This window comes from Sminthopsis crassicaudata, chromosome 2 (assembly GCF_048593235.1).
Source record: "Sminthopsis crassicaudata isolate SCR6 chromosome 2, ASM4859323v1, whole genome shotgun sequence".
Taxonomy (NCBI): Eukaryota; Metazoa; Chordata; class Mammalia; order Dasyuromorphia; family Dasyuridae; genus Sminthopsis; species Sminthopsis crassicaudata.
The window spans coordinates 85,747,841-85,770,953 of record NC_133618.1 but is presented as its reverse complement, the minus strand read 5'-3'; the positions used below and the strand labels follow the sequence as shown (position 1 = coordinate 85,770,953).

Genomic DNA, 23,113 nt, shown 5'->3' with positions numbered 1-23,113 from the left:
GGGCCTGGGACATAGTAAGCACTATATAAATGTTATCTATTATTATTATTAATATGTTTCTCAGCAAATCTTTAATATGATTTGGAGATTGCTAGGCCCTGAGGAGAAAAGCAATAGATGGTACAAGAAGTCTCTTTCTTCTTGGCTAAGACAAATTATTAGACATTCTTAGACAGAGTAAAAGGAATTATAATCTCTGTGTGCCACTTGAAAATCTATAGTATGTTTTAAACAAGACTTCAATCTAATTCAAAATTGATAACTCTTTACAGTGAAAAAATTTCAGTTATAATTTTTAAGTTCTTCTAATTAATTTGTTGGTTAAAAATACATACATATGGGACAGTTAGGTGATGCAGTGGATAGAGCACCAGCCCTGAAGTCAGGAGAACCTGAGTTCAAATCTGGCTTCAGACATTTACCGCTTCCTAGCTGTGTGACCCTGGGCAAGTCACTTAACCCCAATTGCCTCAGCAAAAAAAAAAAAAAATAATAATAATAATAATAATAATAATACATACATACATACATACATACCTTATCATCCTGGCTACGAAAATAATACAATGTTTTTCCTATGAGTGTACACCAAACCCTCTTAGAGTAGCCATGTTTCACCTGGAATTATATTACAAAGAATTAAAAATTAATCTCAGAAATCTGGTACCTCAAAATACATTTTCCCTACTCTATTTTTGAATGTATAGATAGAGAATCCAAAATTAGTTTGACCAATGCACATATACTTTGTAATTGGTATCAAATACTGCTTTAAAAACACATGTAGCATAAACCTTTAAAATATCTATAGAAATATTTTATTTGGATAGTAAAAAGGCTTCTTGGGAACATAAAGAAAAGAAAACTATAAATAATATATATGCATATTATCTAAGACTACTATTACTTTATTTTACATATATATACTTGAGAAGGGAAATGTTTTACCAAATTTTATATTAATAATTGAGCTATTTGTTGTGTTCATAAAAGTCTTTGTGTAGAATATTCACAGAGTAGTGTACTAAAAGTAAAAAAAATTACCACACTATAGTAACATTAATAAGAGAAAGCAAAATGGACAATTAAACCCAGAAGTTGGTCACCCCATCATCATTCAAACCCATAGTTAAACAAAGAATTCAACTATTTAAAAGTTGGTGGTTTGGAGCACTGCTTAGGTGGAGAAATATCCCATTTGACTTGTATTTGTTTTTATCAAGCTCAGAAACATGTCTTTACTGATGTACACTTACAGCTTTTAATGGATTTGAGTAAATCATTGTATAGGAGCAAACTTTATAGAGAGTTCTGATAATTCTGGCATATCATGTGGTTATAGCCATTGTAGCCTTGAAATGAACAATGATTCTAAGTGCTCACATTTGTGTAGCATTTGTATTATCTCATATTACACCAATCCTCTTAAGATAGTTGCTATTACTTTCATTTTTATTGTACAGTGAGGAAACTGAGGTCAGAGAGAATAAGGGATCTGAGGTCACAAAATCAGTGGGTGATAGAGATCACATTTGAAATCACATCTTCTTGTCTCCACATCCAGAACTCTATCTGCTAATGAAGTGATATATATTCTTTTTTTTTTAAATAGTTTTTATTTATTAGATATATGCATGGGTAGTTTAATAACATTGACAATTGCCAAATCTTTTGTTCTAATTTTTCCCCTCCTTCCCCTCCTCCCCTCCCCCCCCGCCATGGCAGGTTGACCAATACATGTTAAATATGTTAAAGTATAAATTAAATATGTATACATATGTATACATATCCAAACAGTTGTTTTGCTGTACAAAAAGAATCGGACTTTGAAATAGTGTACAATTAGCCTGTGAAGGAAATCCAAAATGCAGGTGGACAAAATTAGAGGGATTGGGAATTCTGTAGTAGTTCATAGTCATCCCCTAGAGTTCTTTTGCTGGGTGTAGCTGGTTCAGTTCATTACTGCTCTATTGGAACTGATTTGGTTCATCTCATTGTTGAAGATGGCCACGTCCATCAGAATTGATCATCATATAATATTGTTGTTGAAGTATATAAGGATCTCCTAGTCCTGCTCATTTCACTCAGCAAGTGATATATATTCTTTAGCAAAATTATAAATGGTGACGACACACAAAACAAAAAATGAGAAAAACTTATTCTAAGTAACTGCAAATCAGGATATCTATTATTCAAAGGATGGCAATACTGCCAAGAAAAATAACATTGAAAACCTTTGGAATTCTGATCAATGCAATGAACAACCATGTCTCCAGAAGATAAAGCATACTATCCACATCCTGCTAGAAAAGACTAGAAACAAGCTACAGAGAAAGAAAAACCTTTCTGGACACATTCATTGTATGTATTTATCTTGCTGACTATGCTTATTTGTTACAAAGGTATTTTTTTTCCAATTTTTAATGGTAATGGGGAGGATTTAGGGAGAGATCTGGGAAGGAAGAGTTAGCAACAGTAATACTAAGAAAGAATGAGGGCCATTTAAATATTTTCTATTAAAAATATAAAGTAACTAGATAATATTACATAAGTAATAGCCTAATTTCTTACTTTTTAAAATTTCAGAATAAATTAAAACAAGGGAACAGGGAGTAATTTCAGAAGAAGTTCCCTAAAGATTAGAGATGATCCCAAAGCTCATTATCTTGCATAACTCAAGAGTTAAAAGAACAATTTGATTTCTTTTAAAAAATAGTTTCTTTCCTAGGCATTAATTTACCTAGTGTAGCTGATAATAATTTGAACCAAATTAGTTAACTAGTTAGCATTTATCTTAAATCTCCATACACATTAATTTTATATGCTTATTATTTTGACAACTTGAAAAGCTGTCTCCCCCGATTTATTAGAATATTATATAGAAGTAGCTCAAATAATCCACATATAAACTCTGAGCAAGTAACTAAATCCAAAAACTGCATGAAAAGTTTTCCACTTAAAAACTCTGACTACAGTAATATAGGAGTGGACAAGCTTTTGTAAGTAATATGAGGAAAAGAAACTTAAGTTGCATGTCTTTAATCACTTAGCATTTATCTGGTTTCAAATGCTATCTCTGATACAGCCTAGCTGTGTGGCCACTGGCAAATCACTGAATCCCTCAGGGTATCAGGCTGACACTATATACATCATGAGAAGTTGCTGATCTTGTATCAGTGGAAAGAGTTCCCTCAATGGCAGCTTCCCAGATTAATAAAATCATAGGTCTGAACCAAAACCCAAAAGAACTATGTGATGGCGTATTAACTGAGCAGTAAACAAGCATTATTAAGCACCTACCATATGCCAGCCACTGTTCTATGTGCTGGGGAACACAAAGATACGCAAAATCCATTGCTTTCCCCTGTGGAACTCACAGACTAATGCAAATAGCCATGGCCAAGCAGGCTACATACAGGATAAAGTAGACATAAGAACAGAGGAAGACGTGACACATGTTTTCTGCACAATGAACATTTTTAAGACATTCAGAATCCTAGCATTCTACCTTGGTAAGCAAGCCTTTGACAGTTGGTTTTCCATCAGGTTGGAGGAAAAGCGGATTGGCAGCTTGTACTCGAAGGACATTCTGTAAAACTTTAATCCATTCTTCTAATATATTGGGAGAATCTGCTGTCAGGTAGTAAGTGCGTTTCTCAGTAGTCAACTAGAATGGGAGAATAAAGTAAGTCTTGAAAAATACTATAAAGTTTCTTTCTTATAAGTTTTTTTTTTTTTAACAAGGAAGTAAATGAGCTTTTTTATGCCTTGCCTTTGAAAACAAATGTAATATTTAAGTAATAATATTTTCTGATCTAACTGTTAATTCTCCCTCTCTCTATCCCTAATCACTGTGTGATTATAAAAAGTAGAAGCTGAATTTAATGACCTATGAACATTTTGAAAAGCAGTTGCATTTCATAGCATTCTGGCCTTGGATTCAGAAAGTCTAGCTTCTGAGATATATTTGCTGTATCATCTTGGGCAAATCACTTAACTTTTCAGCCCCTAAAGCTCTATAAGACTATGAACTACAGAGAAGATAGTAGCCTGTATTGGTAAAGGAAACTTCCACATTCAGGAGTTTCTTATATCAATTCAGTCAGAAGTATAGTTTATATCCCTGGGAGTATTTTGCCTCCTGAGTGGAATGTAAGCTTATCAAGGGTAGGAGTGAGATCACTTTTTATTTGGATCTCCAGTGTCTAGGACAGGGCCCCGCACCTAGTGCATGCTTAATAAACATTTATTGACTGATTTATCAATGTATTCTTATTCTTCACATTTTGGCCATTTTGTAAAAACTGCAATACTAAATCTCATTCAACATAAAACCAAATTATTTTAACTTTAACAACAGACTCCTGCGATGATAAATTGAGTACAGAACTCAATAACTTGTCCTTGTATCACCTGGACTCTTGAGGACCCTTCCAGGCTTCATATAATTGCTTAAAATTTTGGAATAGGAGTAATTATTAGAAGACATTTCCTAATAAAGAATTTAGCATAGGAACAAATTCACTGGTGTATCTCTTTTGGTTACAGAGAGGATCATTAATTACAGAATTGTAGATCTCTAGCAAAAATAAAAATTTAAGGGCACACTAAATTTCAAATACAGGGAAAGTTTCTGCATCTTATACATGATTGCAGTTAATGTACAAGATAAATCAACTCCAAACTTTTCATTTCATACTTCTGGTAAGTTTGTCTGCCACCATGCTCCTCCAACATGGTCAACCGTTCTCTAATGGCTGTGTTCCTCTTTTTATGTTCTTGTAGGTAATTTCTACAGCTTCTCTTTGTTTGCTAATCAAGATTATGCTTGCCTTCTCAGTCTTATTCTTAGAACAATGGTGCAAGCATTAAAGGTATATCAGAAAGAAGTATCTGAGTTTCAAATTTCATCCCTCAGATGCCTACAGAAGACTGCTTTTCTAGTGACTTACCTTTCTTTAGCAGATCTCTGGCAAGGCTGGTTTTCTTGCACATGACATAGGTGGTGTTTTTCTGCATATATCTAAGGATCAAGTCCATAAAAGCAATATAATGTAGGGCAAGGGTTCTTAATTTGGGATTAACCTTGTACATAGTAAGCACTTAATAAATGCTTGATACACTAATTTGTGAACTTTAACATTTTTTTAGTGATTCTATTTCAATATAATTGTTTTTTTAAATCTATGAATTTTAGTAGTTTAAAAATTTTCTGAGAAGAAGGTTCATAGGTTTCACAAGATTGCCAAAGGGGACCATGGCACAAAAAAAGGTTAAGAACCCCCTGGAACAGTAGACAGCGCTAGTTTTAGAGTCAAGGGTTCAAGTTCTGCTTCTGAAACATGAGATCCTGGGTAAATCACTTCTCCTTTCAATGCCCCTTGGCAATCCTCAAATGGTAGAGGTGTGCTAATGTGTACTGGAAAGGAAAGATTCCTCCATGAGAATTATTTAGTCCAATGAAATAACAGGATTAATCACAGGATCCCATCCCATTAAAGGGATACTTGTCAGAGTTATCCTATACAAAAATATCTTCCCTATTCTGGTAACAGTATTAAACTACACCACTAAAGAATATTCCTTTGGCTTATTAATTACTTTTTCCAGATTTGTTTCCTCTTCAAATATACTCCCAGGATGGATAACATATCAGATAATCACTCACATCTTAATGTAAATTAATTAGATACTTAGTTTACAGGATAGACTGAGAACACTGAAGATAAGGGAAGAGCAGAAAAGTGATTGGAGATGTAGAACTTAATCAAATGCCAAACTCTCTATTGCATGCTCTTATCCAGGTCTCAACAAACAGGTGAATCTGGCTGTATTGAATCACTCCTTCAAAACCTAGTAGGTATCTTCATAAATGTATGTTAGACATATATTGGATTACTTGCCATCTAAGGGAAGGGGTAGGGGGAAGAGGGAGGAAATTGAGACACAAGATTTTGCAAGGGTCAATGTTGAAAAATTATCCATGCATATGTTTTGAAAATAAAAAGCTTTTAAAAATTTAAAAAATAAATGTGTGTTAGACTGCTAACATACATTTATGAAGATATCTACTAGGTCAACACTCTACTGGATGCTGAGGAAACAAGTTCAAAATCAAATGGTCATAAGCTGATAGATTTAGAGCTGAAAGGAATTTTAGAGGTCAAATCCACCCCACAAATTTCACAAATGAAGAAACTGGAGAAAAAAAAAAGAAACTAGGGAGTAGAAAGATTAAATTATTGTCCCAGCAACTTCAACTACTAATATCTAGTATACAATACTAGATAATAATATAATATAATATAATATAATATAATATAATATAATATAATATAATATAATATAATATAATATAATATAATGTAATGTAATGTAATGTAATGTAATGTAATGTAATGTAATGTAATGTAATGTAATAGTAATCAGAGACTGGAAGGTCGCCCATTGCATCTAGGGCCATCTCCAGTCATCTGTATATATGTCTTGCCACTGGATCCTAGGACTCTGGAAGAGAGAGTGAGGCTGATGACTTACTCTGCCTCACTTAAATCCAATTAGCTTTCAAATTAAGACATCACCCTCTTGATATTATTAGTTCTCTTCGAAAATCAAACAACATTAAAGACTAAATTTGAACCCAGGAATTCCCGACTGGTACAAAGTCCCAGCAGAGGCTATATTTGACCAAATTCTCAAAGAGCTTTTATTCTCTTAGGGGAACATAATGAGCACAAATTTATATTCCTACTCCTATTTTCACATGGATAATTGAGAGATGATTATATAGGATATAAAAATACTTAAGATAATTACCTGAACTGTTTGTTTATTATCTCCTCTAATGATATGACTGGACATACTAAGTTCAATATGGCCCTGGGGCTTTCTAATGACATCACTCTGTATAAAAGAAAGAAAACTGAATTTAATGTGATAATCTGCAATGAAGTTTTTAAAATTTTATTTTAATTTATGTAATAAAACAAGCATTTTCATAACAGTACAATAAAAATATGATCGTACATGAAATGGCAAATCTATTATGAACAGTTCTATTATTCCTTTCAAACACACAACAAATTTTTTAAAAAAATGTTTTGTTGTCATTATTGGTATTCTATGGATCAAAAGGAAATCCAGGGATTGAGTTACTATTTGTAGGATATTATAGTAAACAATTAGTGCCTCATACTCACTGGAGATTTGTAATAAAGTAATTCGCCACCTTTAAGAACAAACCATCTCCGTTTCCAGGTTTTTACTTTACCACCCATTTTTAACAAATAGCCAGATTTTTCCAGGAGCTCCTAATTTTTGAAAAGAAAAAATATTGTAAGTGTATCATCAACTGTTGGACCCTCCTAACTAAAGGATTTATTAATGGGAAAAGATATTACTGTGCTTACATTTTTTCCATTATCACTGGAAGAGGAACATGTTTTGGGGAGCTTCTGCTCTGGTTCTGAACATTCTGTATCCGTTGAATAGGCATCAGGAGGAATAGCATAATCACTTTCAGAAGTCACAGAGGACAAAGACACACCTGATTAATGAAATAAAATGCATTCATATTATACATCAGGTTGACACAACATATGGCTGATAACAAATTGGAAAAAGCACTCACTAGCTTTGGGGTCAGAGAATCTGAGTTCAAATCATGCCTTAGATAATCACTATCTGGTCGTGGGCAAATCTCTTATTCTTGGAGTCTGGTTTTCTCACCATACAACAGGGGTTTTGAACAAGACTGAGGTCCCTTTCCTTCTAAACCATGCCCTCAAGTGTCTCTAAGAGATGTTAGTGTACTATCTCCTATTATCATGGATTAACCTTTAGACATACACTTGATTTGGTTATGTAGAACACAAGTCAGAAAAATAAGGAAAGGAATTGGTAGCCAGGACAAGTCTCTATTGAGCCAAAAAAATGATATGGAGATTTATTTTACATGAATAAATACATTCAAGTCTACATTTAGAATAGATTTCTTCTTATATCACTGTTTTACAAAATTCATAACTCCATCTATGTGAGCATCCCATCTACTGAAATAGTTGTTGGCTTTTTTTAAAGTCTTGATGTTTTCCTATTAGGTATGAATGAAATAAGCATTTGTTCTGCAAGTTATTTTGTTGTTCAGTCATTCCAATGATGTCTGACTCTTTGTAACCCCATTTGGGATTTTCTTGGTAAAAATACTGGGATGGCTTGCCATTTCTTCCTCCAGATCTTTTTACAGATGGAGGAGCCTGAGGTAAACTAGGCTAAGTGACTTGCCCAGAGTCACCCAGCTAATAAATGTATGAAGCCAGATTTAAATTCATGAAGATGATTCTTCTTGACTCCAAGCCCTGTAATCTACATATTGTACCACTAACCTGTCCCTGTGAATTATAGTCATATTTATGTGACTTGTCCAGAGTCACAAACGTAGGAAGTATCTGAGACAGGGTAGCAGGTCTTCCTAACTTAACTCTCTATCCCCTACAGTATGTGTCCTCTCAGGTAGGCATTATAGTTATAATAATTTGCATTTTACAGAAAAAAACCTAAACTAAAGAAGAAAAAGTCTTGGCATAAGGTCACACAGTTAGTGTCAGAGACATCATTCAAATTTCAGCTCTCTTGACTCAATATCCAACATTTTCCCATTTACCCTATTGTCTTGTTTGGTGACATCACTTCCTATCACTTCAAATGACAGCATTTCATAGCTCTTTTTGTGTGATATTACTTCATATCTGGTTCAGGTTCTCAAAATAAGCTAAAGAGTTATTAAAGTTGTTATTAAAAAGTCCCTTTTGGCAAACATTTTTACCAGTTACTTTGATATCTTTCTAGAGTGTCCATGTTTTATAATGTTGATGGGCTGTTTTAGAGATCTTATCCTGCCATATACTTCATCCCATTAACTTTTAAAATATGTGATGCTTTTTTAAAAATATTGAGTCATTTTAAAGTATGATTCAGTGTCATTTTCTTCTCCTCTTATAACTTAGAGTTTAAAAAGTCATTTCCACAATGACTCATTTCCTTTAGGAAAATCTACTTCCACCTAGTAAGCCATGTGTGCTAAATCACTAAATAAAAGAAAGTCCCCTCCCTTGTGATGAAATATACTATATTTTTAAAACTTGAATTTGGGCTTAATTTTAGAACAAGACATAAAATCCAAAACTGGGGTACTTATCCTCTTAGCAGGAATTGATACAACATGGTTGCTAACATTCAATGATCAGGTTGTAATTTTCTATGTCAATAATATACACCATTACTGTTTCTTATTTGACATAAATTTCTAATGGCTAAAATAACACCTATCTTTTGAATAATACTTTTGCATATGTTAATGGTTATATGATCTATAGATCTTCATTTATGTAATCACATTTCACTGGAACATGTATCTATGCACCACAATTTATTAACAATTACAGGAGACATACACATTTAAAACATTTACTGGCTGCTATTTTATTTAAAAATACTAGATGAAAAACAGTTGGGAGATGTTTTTCTGATTTTAAGTAGAATATCATACTAGTAGAGTATCGCATACTCTGAAAATTATCAGAAAAAATAATCAAGAAATAAAACAATCAAGTTGAAAGAGAAACCTCATTTTATACAGTCCAATATCTTATTTAACCACCATAGTAACAATATGAAAAAAGCAGGGCAGCTATCATTTTTCCATTCTACAGCTGAAAAAACAAGATATAGAAAGGGCAACAACTTTCTGAATGAAGGTCACACATTTGGTTTAGTAATATAGTCACCATAATAAGTCCAGTCTCTTGAATCCAAGAGTTTATGGTATATACTAGAGCAGAGTTATCAAACATGCTGTGACTTTTAATACCCCTGACTACAGGTCCAAGCTAGATTAAAATGTAATTGGGAAATATTTTACTAAAGAAAAAAACATAGACAATGTTAATATATGGTTTTCTAAGTCAATCTGATTTTATACCATTTAATGTTTCCTATCTCCAGTTGAGTTTGACATCACTGCTGAAGCTGAAAGGATAGGCTGGATTAGCACTGGAGGGAATACCCAAACTGATGGAATCAGAGATTCACTGGAATTAGATGCTATAAAATAGACATGTTGATGAAGAACTCTCATACTATGGACATTATATTCCCAATACATTTTCCAAATTAGTTGGTGTTCATGTACAGGTAAAGTGTCTCCTCTGGGGGCTTTTTACCTCGTTTCATGGCTCGAGGACTCCCTGGTCTGCTTCGATTTCGAGAATCTGATTCAGATGTCCGAGAGCTAGATCTGGAGCTGTTTTCCTCCTCAGATCCTGATGATTCCTCTATGAATGGGCTGTTGCTTATTTGGGTTGCTTTCTAAAGAAAAGTAGCACAATCATCTCATAAATATAAATATGCATATCTATGTATCTTTCTACAGCTGTTTTCTCATGAGTTCAGGCATATATATATATATATATATATAAACACAAAACAAACACATATAAGATAATTTTTCATAAATTCAAATCATGGAAGAAAATTTTTTACAGCCTCACAAACACATTAATTTTGTCATTTTTAAGTGGCATTTTTAAAAAGCCCACCTGATTCTAACAAGATTTTGTAGACATAAAAGGCCTTTAAAAATACAAGTGTTGTCAACATCTGAATAAAATCATTCTAATTTCAAACATATTTGAGGTTATTTGGGGAGAAGAAGAGCCGAGATGGATATAAAGATCTTTCTAAATTAGAATTTTAATTACTACATCATTACCAATATGGTTCTTTTAAACAATGAATAATAGGAAAAATCTACATGAGAACAATAGGAACCAACTCAGGCTTTGTAGTAGTCAATATCTTTTCCAGACATTTTCCATTGCTCCTATATTCACAATTCACAAATGTGAACTTCTGATATGCTTTTCAAAGTCATATCCAGAAAAAATACCAAGTTTGGAATTCAGAGCCTGAATAAAGGATATTGTCCAAAATTTTCACAACTACCCCATGTTTAATAATAATGATAAAGTTACCCCTTTCAAAGTTGTATACACTGGGGTTGTCATATCTTTGTAAATCAGAGATGTATACAGTCCTGATGTAGAATAAGAAGGCATCAACAAAGAATCTGAAACCAAGAAGAAAATGAATAACAATTATGTATTGGAATGCCAGGGGAGTGGAGTAAATAATATTTTCTGAATGTGATAAAATTTAGAAATGACATGAAAATATTTAATGCAAGTACCTTTTCACTAAGATTTCTACAGTATGAACTATAGCACTTAGGCTCTGTAACATACACTTTCAGACATAATTTTGTATTTGAGTATTTTTTTCACTTTGATAGCAGTATTTGAATATTGTTCAGTGCTTTTCATGTGAATAGGAGATTGAGAGGAGGTACAAATTAATTATTTTTCCCATTTAGTTCCTAATTAACTTGAGGATAGTAGTAATCATGTTTTACTTTTCTATATTTCTGACAGTAAGTATTTAATATAACCTAAGTATACAAAAGATGTTTAATAAATGTTTGTTTGTTGATCTTTCCCAAATGAATGACTATTTCATGCAAACACATTCTAATTACATGTTATTACTTCCATGAAGTTCTGCTATCAAAGTGAAAAAAATCTAGACTATGTACAATTGAAAAGAATAAGAGGCCATCAGGACAAGAAAAAGATTCCAAGATACTACTGTACTATTACTGGGAAATGCTTTGCCATAAAAGTCTTTTATTACTACCTATTTTTACACCTCCATAATGTGAAAATCCTATATAAGAAATTCTTTGTATGTGTCCTTTTTTAGGTAAAAAATTGTCAGATTGTGAGAGCTAAAAAGAGCTAAAAAGGGCCTAAATGTCCCAATTTGGTTCAAATCTTTCCATAATATTGGAAGGATTTTTTTTTTTTTACAAAATACTTGCATAAAAATTTAGCTCAATGAGAATAACAATAATAATAATAACTAGCACTTATATAGCATTTTAAGGCTTACAAAATATTTTCCAAATATTATTCCACTTGAGCCTTACAATAACTCTGTGCATTAGATACTATTCTGATTTCCATTTTAGACATATGGAAACTAAGGCAAAGGCTAAAAAATTTGCCTATAGCATCATAGCTAGGAACTATCTGAAATCACATTTGAACTCAGGTCTTCCTAAATTCAGTGAGAGTAGTATATCTAATACAAAGGAAGTCACTAGCTCCTGAGACAGCCCTTTCCATTTTTTACATGAAAAAAAATTACATCAAACTCTTATTTTAACTCTGTGAATATTTGTGTTTCAAAAATTTCTTGTGATCGATTCCTCCTTAATGGAATTATGGTTATGACTAGTTGCATATTCACCCCCTCCATATCTGCTATAATCTGCTGTTTTCCACTCTGTTCAATGAATCAACTCTCTTAACAAAGAAAGTGATAAAAGAGAAAGTGTTCTTTACACTTTGTTCTTCAGTCATTTTCAGTTATGTGTGATTCTTCATGATTTAATTTGGGATTTTCTTGGAAAAGCTTGGAAAAGCTACTAGTCTGGCTCATTTTATAGATGAAGAAACTGAGACAAACAGAATTAAGTGACTTACCCAGGATCACACAGCTAGTAAATGTCTGAGGTCAAATCTGAACTCAGGAAGATGAGCCTGCCTTATTCCACGGCCCACACTCTATCCAATGCATCACCTAGCTGCTCCATGCTTTATATTAGTGATCTATAAATATAGGGAACTATTTTTCCCCACTCCCCACTTCTGCTGTACCCCCAAACTAGGTGGAAAACACAACACTGGGCTGGGAATAGGGAAGACTCCTCTTCCTGAGTTAAAATCTACCCTCAGATACTTAATAGTGCGACCCTGGGCAAGTCAATTAACATTGTCTCATCTGTAAAATGAATTGGAGAAGGAAATAGCAAACTACTTCAGTATTTTTGCCCAAATGGGGTTATGAAGAATTGGACATAACTAAATAACAAATGTCTTTCTTCACCTCATTAACTTTCCCAGACACAAGTTCTTCATCTTTCTTTTTAATTTCCCCATCACAATTCACTCTTGGATGTTGGAGTTTGTTTTAATTATCTATCTTTTCTCTAAAATCACACTCTTCCTCTTCTGGTCTTTTCCTATTTCCCTGTTGAATTTAATGTATTTCTCTACCAGATTCTATGTGCATGCTAGCACTCAGCCCTTCTAATCTGGTTCAGATCAAAATGAGGTTCTCGGGTTGCCTCTTCTGCCCACTCCATCTTCCAAGTTTATATATTCCTGATCTTACATAGCCCAACTATGTGAAATAGTTCTTTCCTTTAACTACACTCCTTTCTTCTTTTGGACATTTCCATTTTCTTCTATTTTCTTTCTTTTAAGATTATTAAAAACAGCTAAATCCAGTTCATCAGTTTGATATTTAATTCCTACGACTTTTGACATGAGGGTTATCAAGATATACTTTTTTTCTTTTCCCCTTAGACTATAATTACTTTCATTATCATCCGGCTCCTTCCAAGTGCTCAGATGTATTTACCTTTCTAATTCATTTTTGATAATTCTTTACTCTATTTTTTTCCTGTTAGGTAAGTTATTTTTTAATTTGGGCTGTAATTTTTCTGGGAATTTTCATTTTTTTTTCTCCTGGAGGTAAATGGTGTCTTCTTTCCCATTTTCATTTTGTCCTCTGGAATCTCGGTAACTTTTATTTATGATTTCTCAAAATACAGTATTTAGGAATTTTTTAGGGGATCATGATTTTTGGGTAATCAGATGATTATAAAACATTTTCTTCACTTTTTCCATCTTTGATTTATTCTAATATTTCATGGTGTTTCATAGAGTCATTAATTTTTATTTGATCCATTCTAATTGTCAAAAAGTCTCTATCTTGTACAAAGAGAAATTCCATTAAAAATAACTATAGATAGTATAAAATATTTGGGAATCCATTTGCCAAGGGAAAGTCAGGAACTATATGAGCAAAACAACAAAACACTTTCCACACAAATAAAATCAGATCTAAACAACTGGAAAAATATCAAATGCACTTGGATAGGTTGAGTGAATATAATAAAGATGACAATACTACCTATATTAATCTATTTATTTAATGCTACACCAATCAAACTCCCCAAAAAACTGTTTTACACACCTAGAAAAAATAACAAGGAAATTCATCTGGAACAACAAAAGGTCAAGAATTTCAAAGGAATTAATGGAAAAAAAAAAAAAAAAAAGGCAAATGAAGGTGGCCTAGCTGTACCAGATCTAAAACTATATTAAAAAGCTGTGGTCATCAAAACCATTTGGTATTGGCTAAGAAATAGAGTAGTTGATCAGTGGAATAGGTTAGGTTCATAGGACAAAATAGTTAATAACTATAGCGATCTAGTGTTTGACAAACCCAAAGACCCCAGCTTTGGGGATAAGAATTCACTATTTGACAAAACATCTCTATCTTAGATAAATTTTATCACGTTCTATTCTAAGCCATTAATTCTTCTTCTAAATCTTTTCTCCATGACTTTAATTTCATTTATAACTTCCTTCATTTCCTTTTAAAACAAAATTTTTTTATTGATATCTTTTGTTTTATATCACATATATCCTTAGTCCTTCCTGTTCCCAGAGAGGCAGTCATTTCTTATAACAAATAATTTTTTAAAAGACAAAAAAACTAACTGACATTTATCTTGGAGTTTTTTGGTTATTATTCAATCTAGAGTTCATGTTAGATCTCCAATGGAGTAAAAATGGGAGAGCTGGGCTCCTCTATACTTTTCATGAGCTCCTCCTACAGAAGACTGGAACTCTATACCATCCTACTTTAGACATTTTAAATTGCTGGATATTTTCCCTTGTATTGTGCCTAAATTTGTCTCTTTTTAACTTCTACCCATTTACTCAGATCCTGCTTTCTGGGGATAAACAGACCAAGATGAATCCTTGAAGCAACCCTTGAAACACATGAAAACAGAGCTTATGTCATTTCTTCTCCTGGTTCCTTTAGATGATTCTCATATGACATGAATTCAAAGCCTGGTTCCTGGTTCCTTTAGATGATTCTCATATGACATGAATTCAAAGCCTTTTACCATCCCAGCAGACCTCCTCTAAATGTTTTCAGCTCACCAATGTCTCTTCTAAAATTATACACCTAAAACCAAATGCAACATTACAAATGTGTCTAGAGTTAGGAAGCTTATAATCATACAAGAATATAATATATATACATATATAAGAGTGTAATATAATTATTCATATACAAGATTGTATATATATATACACATACATATACAATTATAATATATCATTATAAGCTTCCTAAACCCTGGACACTATGACCTTTTTAATGATGCCTGGGGCAACTCTAGTGGCTAGAGAGTGGATAGGGTGCTGAGGAAGACTCATCTGGGTGATCTTAAATCTGTCTTCATTCACTTACTAACTGTGTTATCTTGGCAAGTCACTAAACTCTGTTTGCCTCAATTCTTCCTCTATAAAATGAACTAGAGAGGAAAATGGCAAAGGACTCCACTACTTCTGCCAAAAAAAAACCCAAGTGGGGTTATAAAGAATCACACAAAACTGAAAAAGTCTGAATAACAACAAAAGAGTACATTAAGTTTTTTGGTTGCAGTATTGTACTATTAACTACTTTTAGGTTTGCAGCTCACTAAAATTCTTAATTTTTTTTCAAATATTTGTCCAACTATGTCTCTTCAAGTGGTCTTTGTGATTTTTCTCAACCCAGACTCAAGAATCTCCATCTATCTCCAAGAAATTTCATCTTATTTGATTCAACCAATGTTCAAGGTCCTTTTGAAACTTCTGTCACCTAATATGTTAACTGATCCTCTCACTTTTATGCCATCTACAATTTGATAACTTTAATATTTATACCTTTATCCAAGTCACTGATAAAAATGTTAAACAACACAGAAGTATACCACTGAGGTCACCCTTCTAAATGTTCATGGAACCATTAATAATGCCCTACTCTTTGAGTACAGCCAACCCATCATTCAATCTGTGTGAATCCTCCTAATTAAATTATAATTTAATTTATATGTTATCTCCATCTTTTTCACAACTATTGCAGCAAAGAAAACTAACTAGAATGAATCTTGTGTTGGAATTCAAAGTATACAACTCTAAACTGGAAATGATGAATTTTAACATATACTTTGAAAAAACCCCCAATAATATAAGATCATTTTCTGAATGAAGCTTAAATCCTTCTATTGTTTATTTCAATGGCAGTCTTAGATAATCCACAAGCCCTCAGAAAATTCCTCAAGGTACACAAAACCAAATCACTTACTTTTATTAACATTATCTGTATTGAAGACTTCGGACATTCGAATGCCTGATTTGGCCACAGCATAAATCCTGCTTTCCTGGTTAAAAGACAGAGGTTTAAATTAGAGTATCCAGGCATTTTTGATGCTCAAACTTCCCTTTATTTATCATTCTGTGGTAGTATTACAGTTTTATTGTCAGTGCTAAATAAAATATATTATTTTGAGGGGTACACATGGAGCCATTTCCATTTTTCAGTAGGGGATTAGAAGATCATGTCTAGTTCTTTCCTTAAATGTGCTATGTCCTGAAGGTATAAAAACAAAAAGCTTACATTCAAATGGAGTATACTACATGTATGTGCATATATTTGTCTATCTGAGTGTGTTTGTAGATAGACACTTACAAAGTGAACTTAAGCTAGCAAAGGCTTCATGAAGAAGATGGCATATGAGCTAACTTTTTAAGGAAACTTGGCATTCTAAAAGGCAGAGCACAGAGAAAGAACATCTCAGTCACAAAGGTCCCTTCCAAAGCAAAGACATGGAGGCAGGGGATGGAATGTTGGGTTTCAGAGACAACAAGTCAACAACTCAGAATGCAGAGAGGGGATGACCAGAGAGGCAGGAATGGGTGAGATTGTGAAGATCTTTTAAAACAAGAATTTTGTTATTCTTAATATCTATCCAAGTAAAAAAAAAAAAGAAGAAGAAGAACAAAGGCAAACTAAAAATCGGATTTGAGGTTTGTTTAAAAAAAAAAAAAGTTCAGAAAACAGAACAGGTTGGATAATTGGGAGAAGATAGATTGTAGTAAGTATGAAGAATGAGCTTAGAAAGAGTGAGGCAGAAAGAATACCAAATTTGGTGTCAGAGGAGCTGGGTTTTAATTTTGGCAGCACTTACTATCTGGGTGACCTTAAACAAATCACATTAACTTCTCTGAGACTCAGTTTCCCAATCTATAAAATGATAGGAGCTGACCCTCCTCCAAATTTCCACCCAGCTCTAAACCTATGCTCTTAGACTAAAGGTAAGTTGGTACTTTTATTTTACTCCCCTCTTATTGAAAAAAAAGGTCACAAAACCTTGGAAAATCCGTTTTCAATACTTAGGCTGCTAAGAGGCACTTGAAAAGCAGAATTACTTCTCCAAGATCAAGTGGACTCAGAAAAAGAAGAGCAAGATGAAGAGCAATCAGGAAATAGGAGAAGAAAATAGTTTAACACAATGAATTCCAGTCTTATCTATAGTTAAAAAGGCTTAGAACCATGAAAGGACATTGCCTAGCAGATAGATAATTGGAATCTTAATGTCATATTCAAACATGCTTCCCTGTGCCATCCAGTGTTTAATGCTCTATTGTAGGTGGATTCGTGGTGGTCTTGATACAAAATACATTGAAATTAAAGGCTCAAATAGATGACCTTCTATTTCTCTATCAATGTATTATATTTGTAGCGAGGAAATCATATTCTTTTAAAGAATTTAAAAATGAATTCAGTCCTTAATTTATCTAAAAATCTAACAAAGCCCTCCTACAACTCAGATACCATTTATAGGGCTGATTTTAATGAAAGTATTGCATGACTTAATGTGTTCCAAATGAGTAGTCAGAACAAATTGAATTGGATCCTATTTTTAAAACTCCTGTTTAGTAAAGTGATCCAAAAGTGCTCTCTGCAACAAAATCCACCTTGATCAGTGTAAGCAAATTCCTTTTACCAAGACAGAGCAGCAAATATTTTCTAATGGGGCATTGAGTGTGACTTGGCCAGACTCTGACCCTATGTATCAGAGATGGGACTTGAATCCAGGATGAAACTTGACTCCAAGACCAGTTCACTATCCTCTACATCAAGGGTCCTTAGTCTGGGGTCCATGGACTTAGTTTGTGGATAAATATCATGGAAGGAGGGATCCTATGAACTTGGAAGGAAAAATTATACACTAAATTTTGGTATTTCTTATTCATTAAAAACCCCAATACTATTCTGAAAAGGAGTCCATAGGTTTCATCAGAATGTCAAAAGGGTTTAAGACACAAAAAAGATCCTAGTTCTCTGCTAAATTGTTTCTAAGCTTATATTCCCATTCTTCCAGTAAAGCTACATGGCTATAAATCATGGAATACCAAGATCTCAGAAGAATCATAATTCCTAATGATCCAAAGATAATGGAAACCTTTGTGGTAGGTTTAAATAGGCTGAGTAATGAGTACTGAGGCAACTAACCTTAGAATCAGGGAGACTTACTCTTATGAGATCAAATCTGTCCTCAGACATTTTCAAACTATGTGACCTTGGACAGATTAACACTGTTTGCCTCAATTCCTCATATATAAAATGAGCTGGGAGAGGCAATGGCAAAGCAATCTAGTATCTTTGCCAAGAAAACCCCAAATGGGGTCATGAAGAGTAGAACATGACTGAACAACAATATCATATGACAATATAGATTAGCATTGGTGACTTTTCCATGAAAGGGGCCATCAGAGTCACCACAAAGAATATGAATGAATGGAAAAGGAAGTGAATTAATCCCATAGCAAGAGCAAAGGATAAGCAGCCTAAACCCTGAAATGAGGCCCTCCAATCCTTCTCTATGGATCATCTAGAGAAAGACAGGGATACTCATTCTAGTCTCTTTCTCTATGTTGATTATTTCCAATTTATCCTATCTATTCAGGACATTGTCTGTACATAGTTGTTAAATGTCATCTCCCTCAATAGACTAATCAGTCCCCTGCGAGCAAGATTATTTTTTGCCTCTCTTTTTATCCCTAGCACTTAGCACAGTGACTGGAGCACAGCAGGCACTTTGTTTATTATTTATTAAATGGTTATTGACTGACAGGAATCTCTATGAGAAGACGGTATGAATGGAATACTGCTTACAATCTACAGAAATAGGGGGCTAAGTGTTGCAGTAGATAGAGCACCAGCCCTGAATTCAGGAGGATCCGAGTTCAAATCTGATCTCAGACACTTAACATTCCCAACTGTGTGACCCTGGGCAAGTCACTTAACCCCAGCCTCAGGGAAAAAAAAAATCAATCTACAGAAATATTCCAATATACTATCTATATAGTATATATACTATATAGTAATATAGTAATATTGAATACTAATAGGTATACAATACCTATAGTGATTGATTGAAGGTATTGTAATAGATAAAAATTATACATCCATGTTGTAGATATAGTATAGATTATTAATATATGATGGATGTTTATAGATATCTAGAGATAGATATCTGTAAGTTGACATAGATATCTAGAAATGGAAAATATATATGAAATGATTAATCTATTGTAATAGATTATGTTATTAATCCAGTAATAGATTGCTAATCTATTATATAGATTATAAATTTATCATCTATAAAAATACTAGATTTTTTTTTTGCCTGGGGAACTTGGGGTCACACAACTAGGAAGTGTTAAGTTTCTGTGGCCAGATTTGAACTCAGGTTCTCTTGACTTCAGGGCTGGTGCTATATCCACTACACTTACTAACTGCCTCAAAATGACAGATAATTTTATTGAACTATTGTATATACATATAGTTCAATAAAATATCTGTCATTTATATGTGTATATATATATTGTATATAGATAGATTGATATAGATGTACATACATAGATATATATAGAGAGAGTTATAGATCATAAATTTATTTAAATATATATCGTATTAGAATTCAAAACTTACTAAAAAGCATCAGGTATCCAGCACTATGTTTTAACTTCCGATTACATTTTCAGAAATGCCAGAATAAATGAAGTTTTAAGCAGACAGGAAAATAAATAAAATTAAACCTAAAAATCAGACTAACTTAATACAGTTGGGAAGAAAGAGTATTGTGGGGGAGGCACCCACAGTATAATAATTACCCAGGAAGGAAACCGATGTAGTGGAGGAGTTGGTGGTTTGCCTACAGTTGTCTTCCTTGCTGCTGAATCACATATTTCTGAGTCTTCTGAACAAGGTGCTTCAAGAGAGTCATAGGAAAACACCCCATCATCGTAAGCAACGTCCATATTTTCTACGATCTCTGTGTTGTCTCCATCGACTAGATCAATGTCTGTTTCCTGAGGTTTGAGGGGTCGGATCATGCTTATAGCATTTCTATTCCTGCCATACATTCGATCAGAACTTAACTGGGGCTGACTCAAGTGTCTTTTGGCCAAAGCAACACTAATACTGAAAACATTCGGTATCCTTAACTTTGCGGAGGGCAGACTTGAGGAAGGCACTGAATGCTGGTGTCCTTCTGTAGCCAGCAGGCTAGGATTCCTGGGGGCTAATGCTGGGGTTAAAATAGGACTTGGGGTGTTGGGTTCACTAGATGAAGATGAATAGTCTAGTCTCTGACACTGAAATTTCTTATTCAGTTCATCTGAAAAGCCATCTTTCCCTTTTTTACTCCGTGATTCACAATTTCCTTTTCCACTTGTGCTGTTTTGAGCTTTCCATTGTGCTTCCTGTTGCCAGGAATATAACTTCTTGTGCTCCATTCTCTTACTGCCAAAACTCTCTTCCTCAAATAAAGAACTGCTGTCATCAGATGCTGTCAAATACATCTCACTTCCCATTCTGCTGTACCTGGTGCTCTCCTCTGAAGTGTGACTAGAAAAAGTAGAATCACACCTAGATTTTAATCTTTCTTTGTTTTCTTCTTCCTCATCCGAACTCCAGTCACTTACTGTGACACAGGAATTCTTTGATGTGTCTTTGATACTATCTACACTTTGTGGAAAATAACTTGCCTTGATCACCTCATTCTGTTCTGAATCAGTGGAGTTTTGCTGCAAAGACCTCTGGTCTTTGTTGTGTTCTTGTATTTGGCTTCCAAGGGAAGTTTCTGGAATGTCCATTTCTAGAAAAGAAAACATTAACTTGGCAAGATGCTTTAAATAAGCTTGTCTATGTGTAAATTGTTTTTTCTAAAACTATTCTTCAATAACTAGCAATTTCATATAAATATAACTACTCTAAATTAAACTTGGTTATTTTTTCTTACACAGACTTGTAAATAATGACATTAAAAGAAAACATCTTCAATCATTTGGGAGAACTGCAACAGGGCAGTGGTAGTGAAGAAAATGCATTTAACAAAGGAACAAATCACAAAAAATTTCATAAAGAAGATAAAGCTAGTGAGAGATTCAAAATACATGCATAAGTTTAAAAGTAAATAACATTGTTGGTAAATACCTTCTATGTGATCTTCTTCTGGGAATTCAGATTCTTTAGATGATATCTTGCTTATTTCCTCTGACTTAATTACTTGCTGAGGACTCTTTGCTCTGGATAAAAAGCATCCAAAAGTCAAACTGCTTAGGCGTTGGCCTTCTGAAGGCTTTGGTGGGGAGGTGGTGGATACTTTTTTCCCTTGAACTTCTGCAATAAAATAATTGAGAATTATCATATGTTCTGCTAATGACCTGCACATGAGTCCAAGGCACACAAACATTTGGATAACTCTCTTTACTACACAAGAAAAAGAAGACCAAATTTCATTCTTCATGCCAGAAGATTTCTTTATGTTACACACCACCTGTGAAGCATGTAGCCTAGGAGAAAATACTATATTTTAAAGTCTTTAAATGTTCAAAATGTGTTTTTTGAAAGTTGGGAAGAAAAGAATGTGGCCCTTTTTTCTATTATTGTTTACTTGCATTTTTGTTTTTTCTTCTCAGATTATTTTTACCTTCTTTCTAAATCCGATTTTTCTTGTGCAACAAGATAACTGTATAAATATATATATATATATATATATATATATATGTATATATATATATATATATATATATATATACATATATTGTATTTAACATATACTTTAATATATTTAACATGTATGGGACTGCCTGCCATCTAGGGTAGGGGGTGGAGGGAAGGAGGGGAAAAGTTGAAACAGAAGTTTTTGCAAGGGTTAATGCTGAAAAATTACCCATGCATATGTTTTATATATAAAAAGGTATAATAAAAAAAATCAAATGGAACCATCCTGGTAATTTCCAATGTGAATTTTTATCTGCAATTAAATGAAATTAGAAAATAAAAAAAGAAAATAATGTGGGCCCTTTATATTATGACAGCCCTAAAATTAAGGTAGATTACAACCTGCTTGTATAGCACACAAACATATAGGAATGTTAAGATCAGCAGAGTATATAAGTAGAACCCGCTTATTCAATAATCTGAACTTCTGAAGGTAGGAGAGCAAAGGCTAAGGAAATGATGGATATTTTGGCTGCCAAGGTTACCTGGGGAGAACTGGATTCAAAGTGCAAGCAAAATCTTCTACTAAAGTCCTAATCCAATGCCTCATTGTAACTCCAGATTCTCAAAGTTATATCAATAAACTGCAAGTTCCAAACTAAGAAGATGCTAGCTGAATGCAGCTCTGAAATGGATTGCTTGTTGTCCAAGGCTCAACCTAGCTCAATTGTAGAAGATCCATCAACAAATTGTTTGTCTGATGATTTATTCTTTTGCTCTTAGGAACTGACATGCCAAAGAGGGATTTAAGAGCTCTATTAGGGGAGGAAACTGATAAAATCATATTAGTTTGAAGTTCCAAACTATTGTGGAAAAATATCTGAGGATATCCCAGTAGACCATGTTTTGGACTTCTAAATCCTGTGAAGAAGGCAAGCTGCTTTATTCTGTCCATGAAGATAGATACTCTAAGCTGCCTCTCTGCAGAAAGAAGAGGAGATAGAAAACAAAATAAGGGGAGACGGGGAACAAACTAAGGGTTTGCCAGTTGGATCTGGAGTTAGAAAATGGCTTT

At 33.6% G+C, this 23,113-nt stretch overlaps 1 protein-coding gene across 3 annotated transcripts in view; it reads right to left on the bottom strand.

The window, feature by feature from the left end:
- PLEKHH2 (pleckstrin homology, MyTH4 and FERM domain containing H2) overlaps positions 1-23,113 on the bottom strand; it is a 141,726-nt gene that overhangs the window by 42,236 nt on the left and 76,377 nt on the right. For all 3 annotated transcript variants that reach the window (XM_074286700.1, XM_074286699.1, XM_074286701.1), the window contains 10 exons: positions 21,529-21,714; positions 20,205-21,190; positions 16,330-16,405; positions 11,031-11,125; positions 10,221-10,365; positions 7,410-7,546; positions 7,200-7,310; positions 6,817-6,903; positions 3,509-3,667; positions 538-618 (listed from right to left, as the gene is read on the bottom strand). In XM_074286700.1, the coding sequence (XP_074142801.1) occupies positions 538-618; positions 3,509-3,667; positions 6,817-6,903; positions 7,200-7,310; positions 7,410-7,546; positions 10,221-10,365; positions 11,031-11,125; positions 16,330-16,405; positions 20,205-21,190; positions 21,529-21,714 (2,063 nt within the window). The remainder of the gene's footprint in view (positions 1-537; positions 619-3,508; positions 3,668-6,816; positions 6,904-7,199; positions 7,311-7,409; positions 7,547-10,220; positions 10,366-11,030; positions 11,126-16,329; positions 16,406-20,204; positions 21,191-21,528; positions 21,715-23,113) is intronic.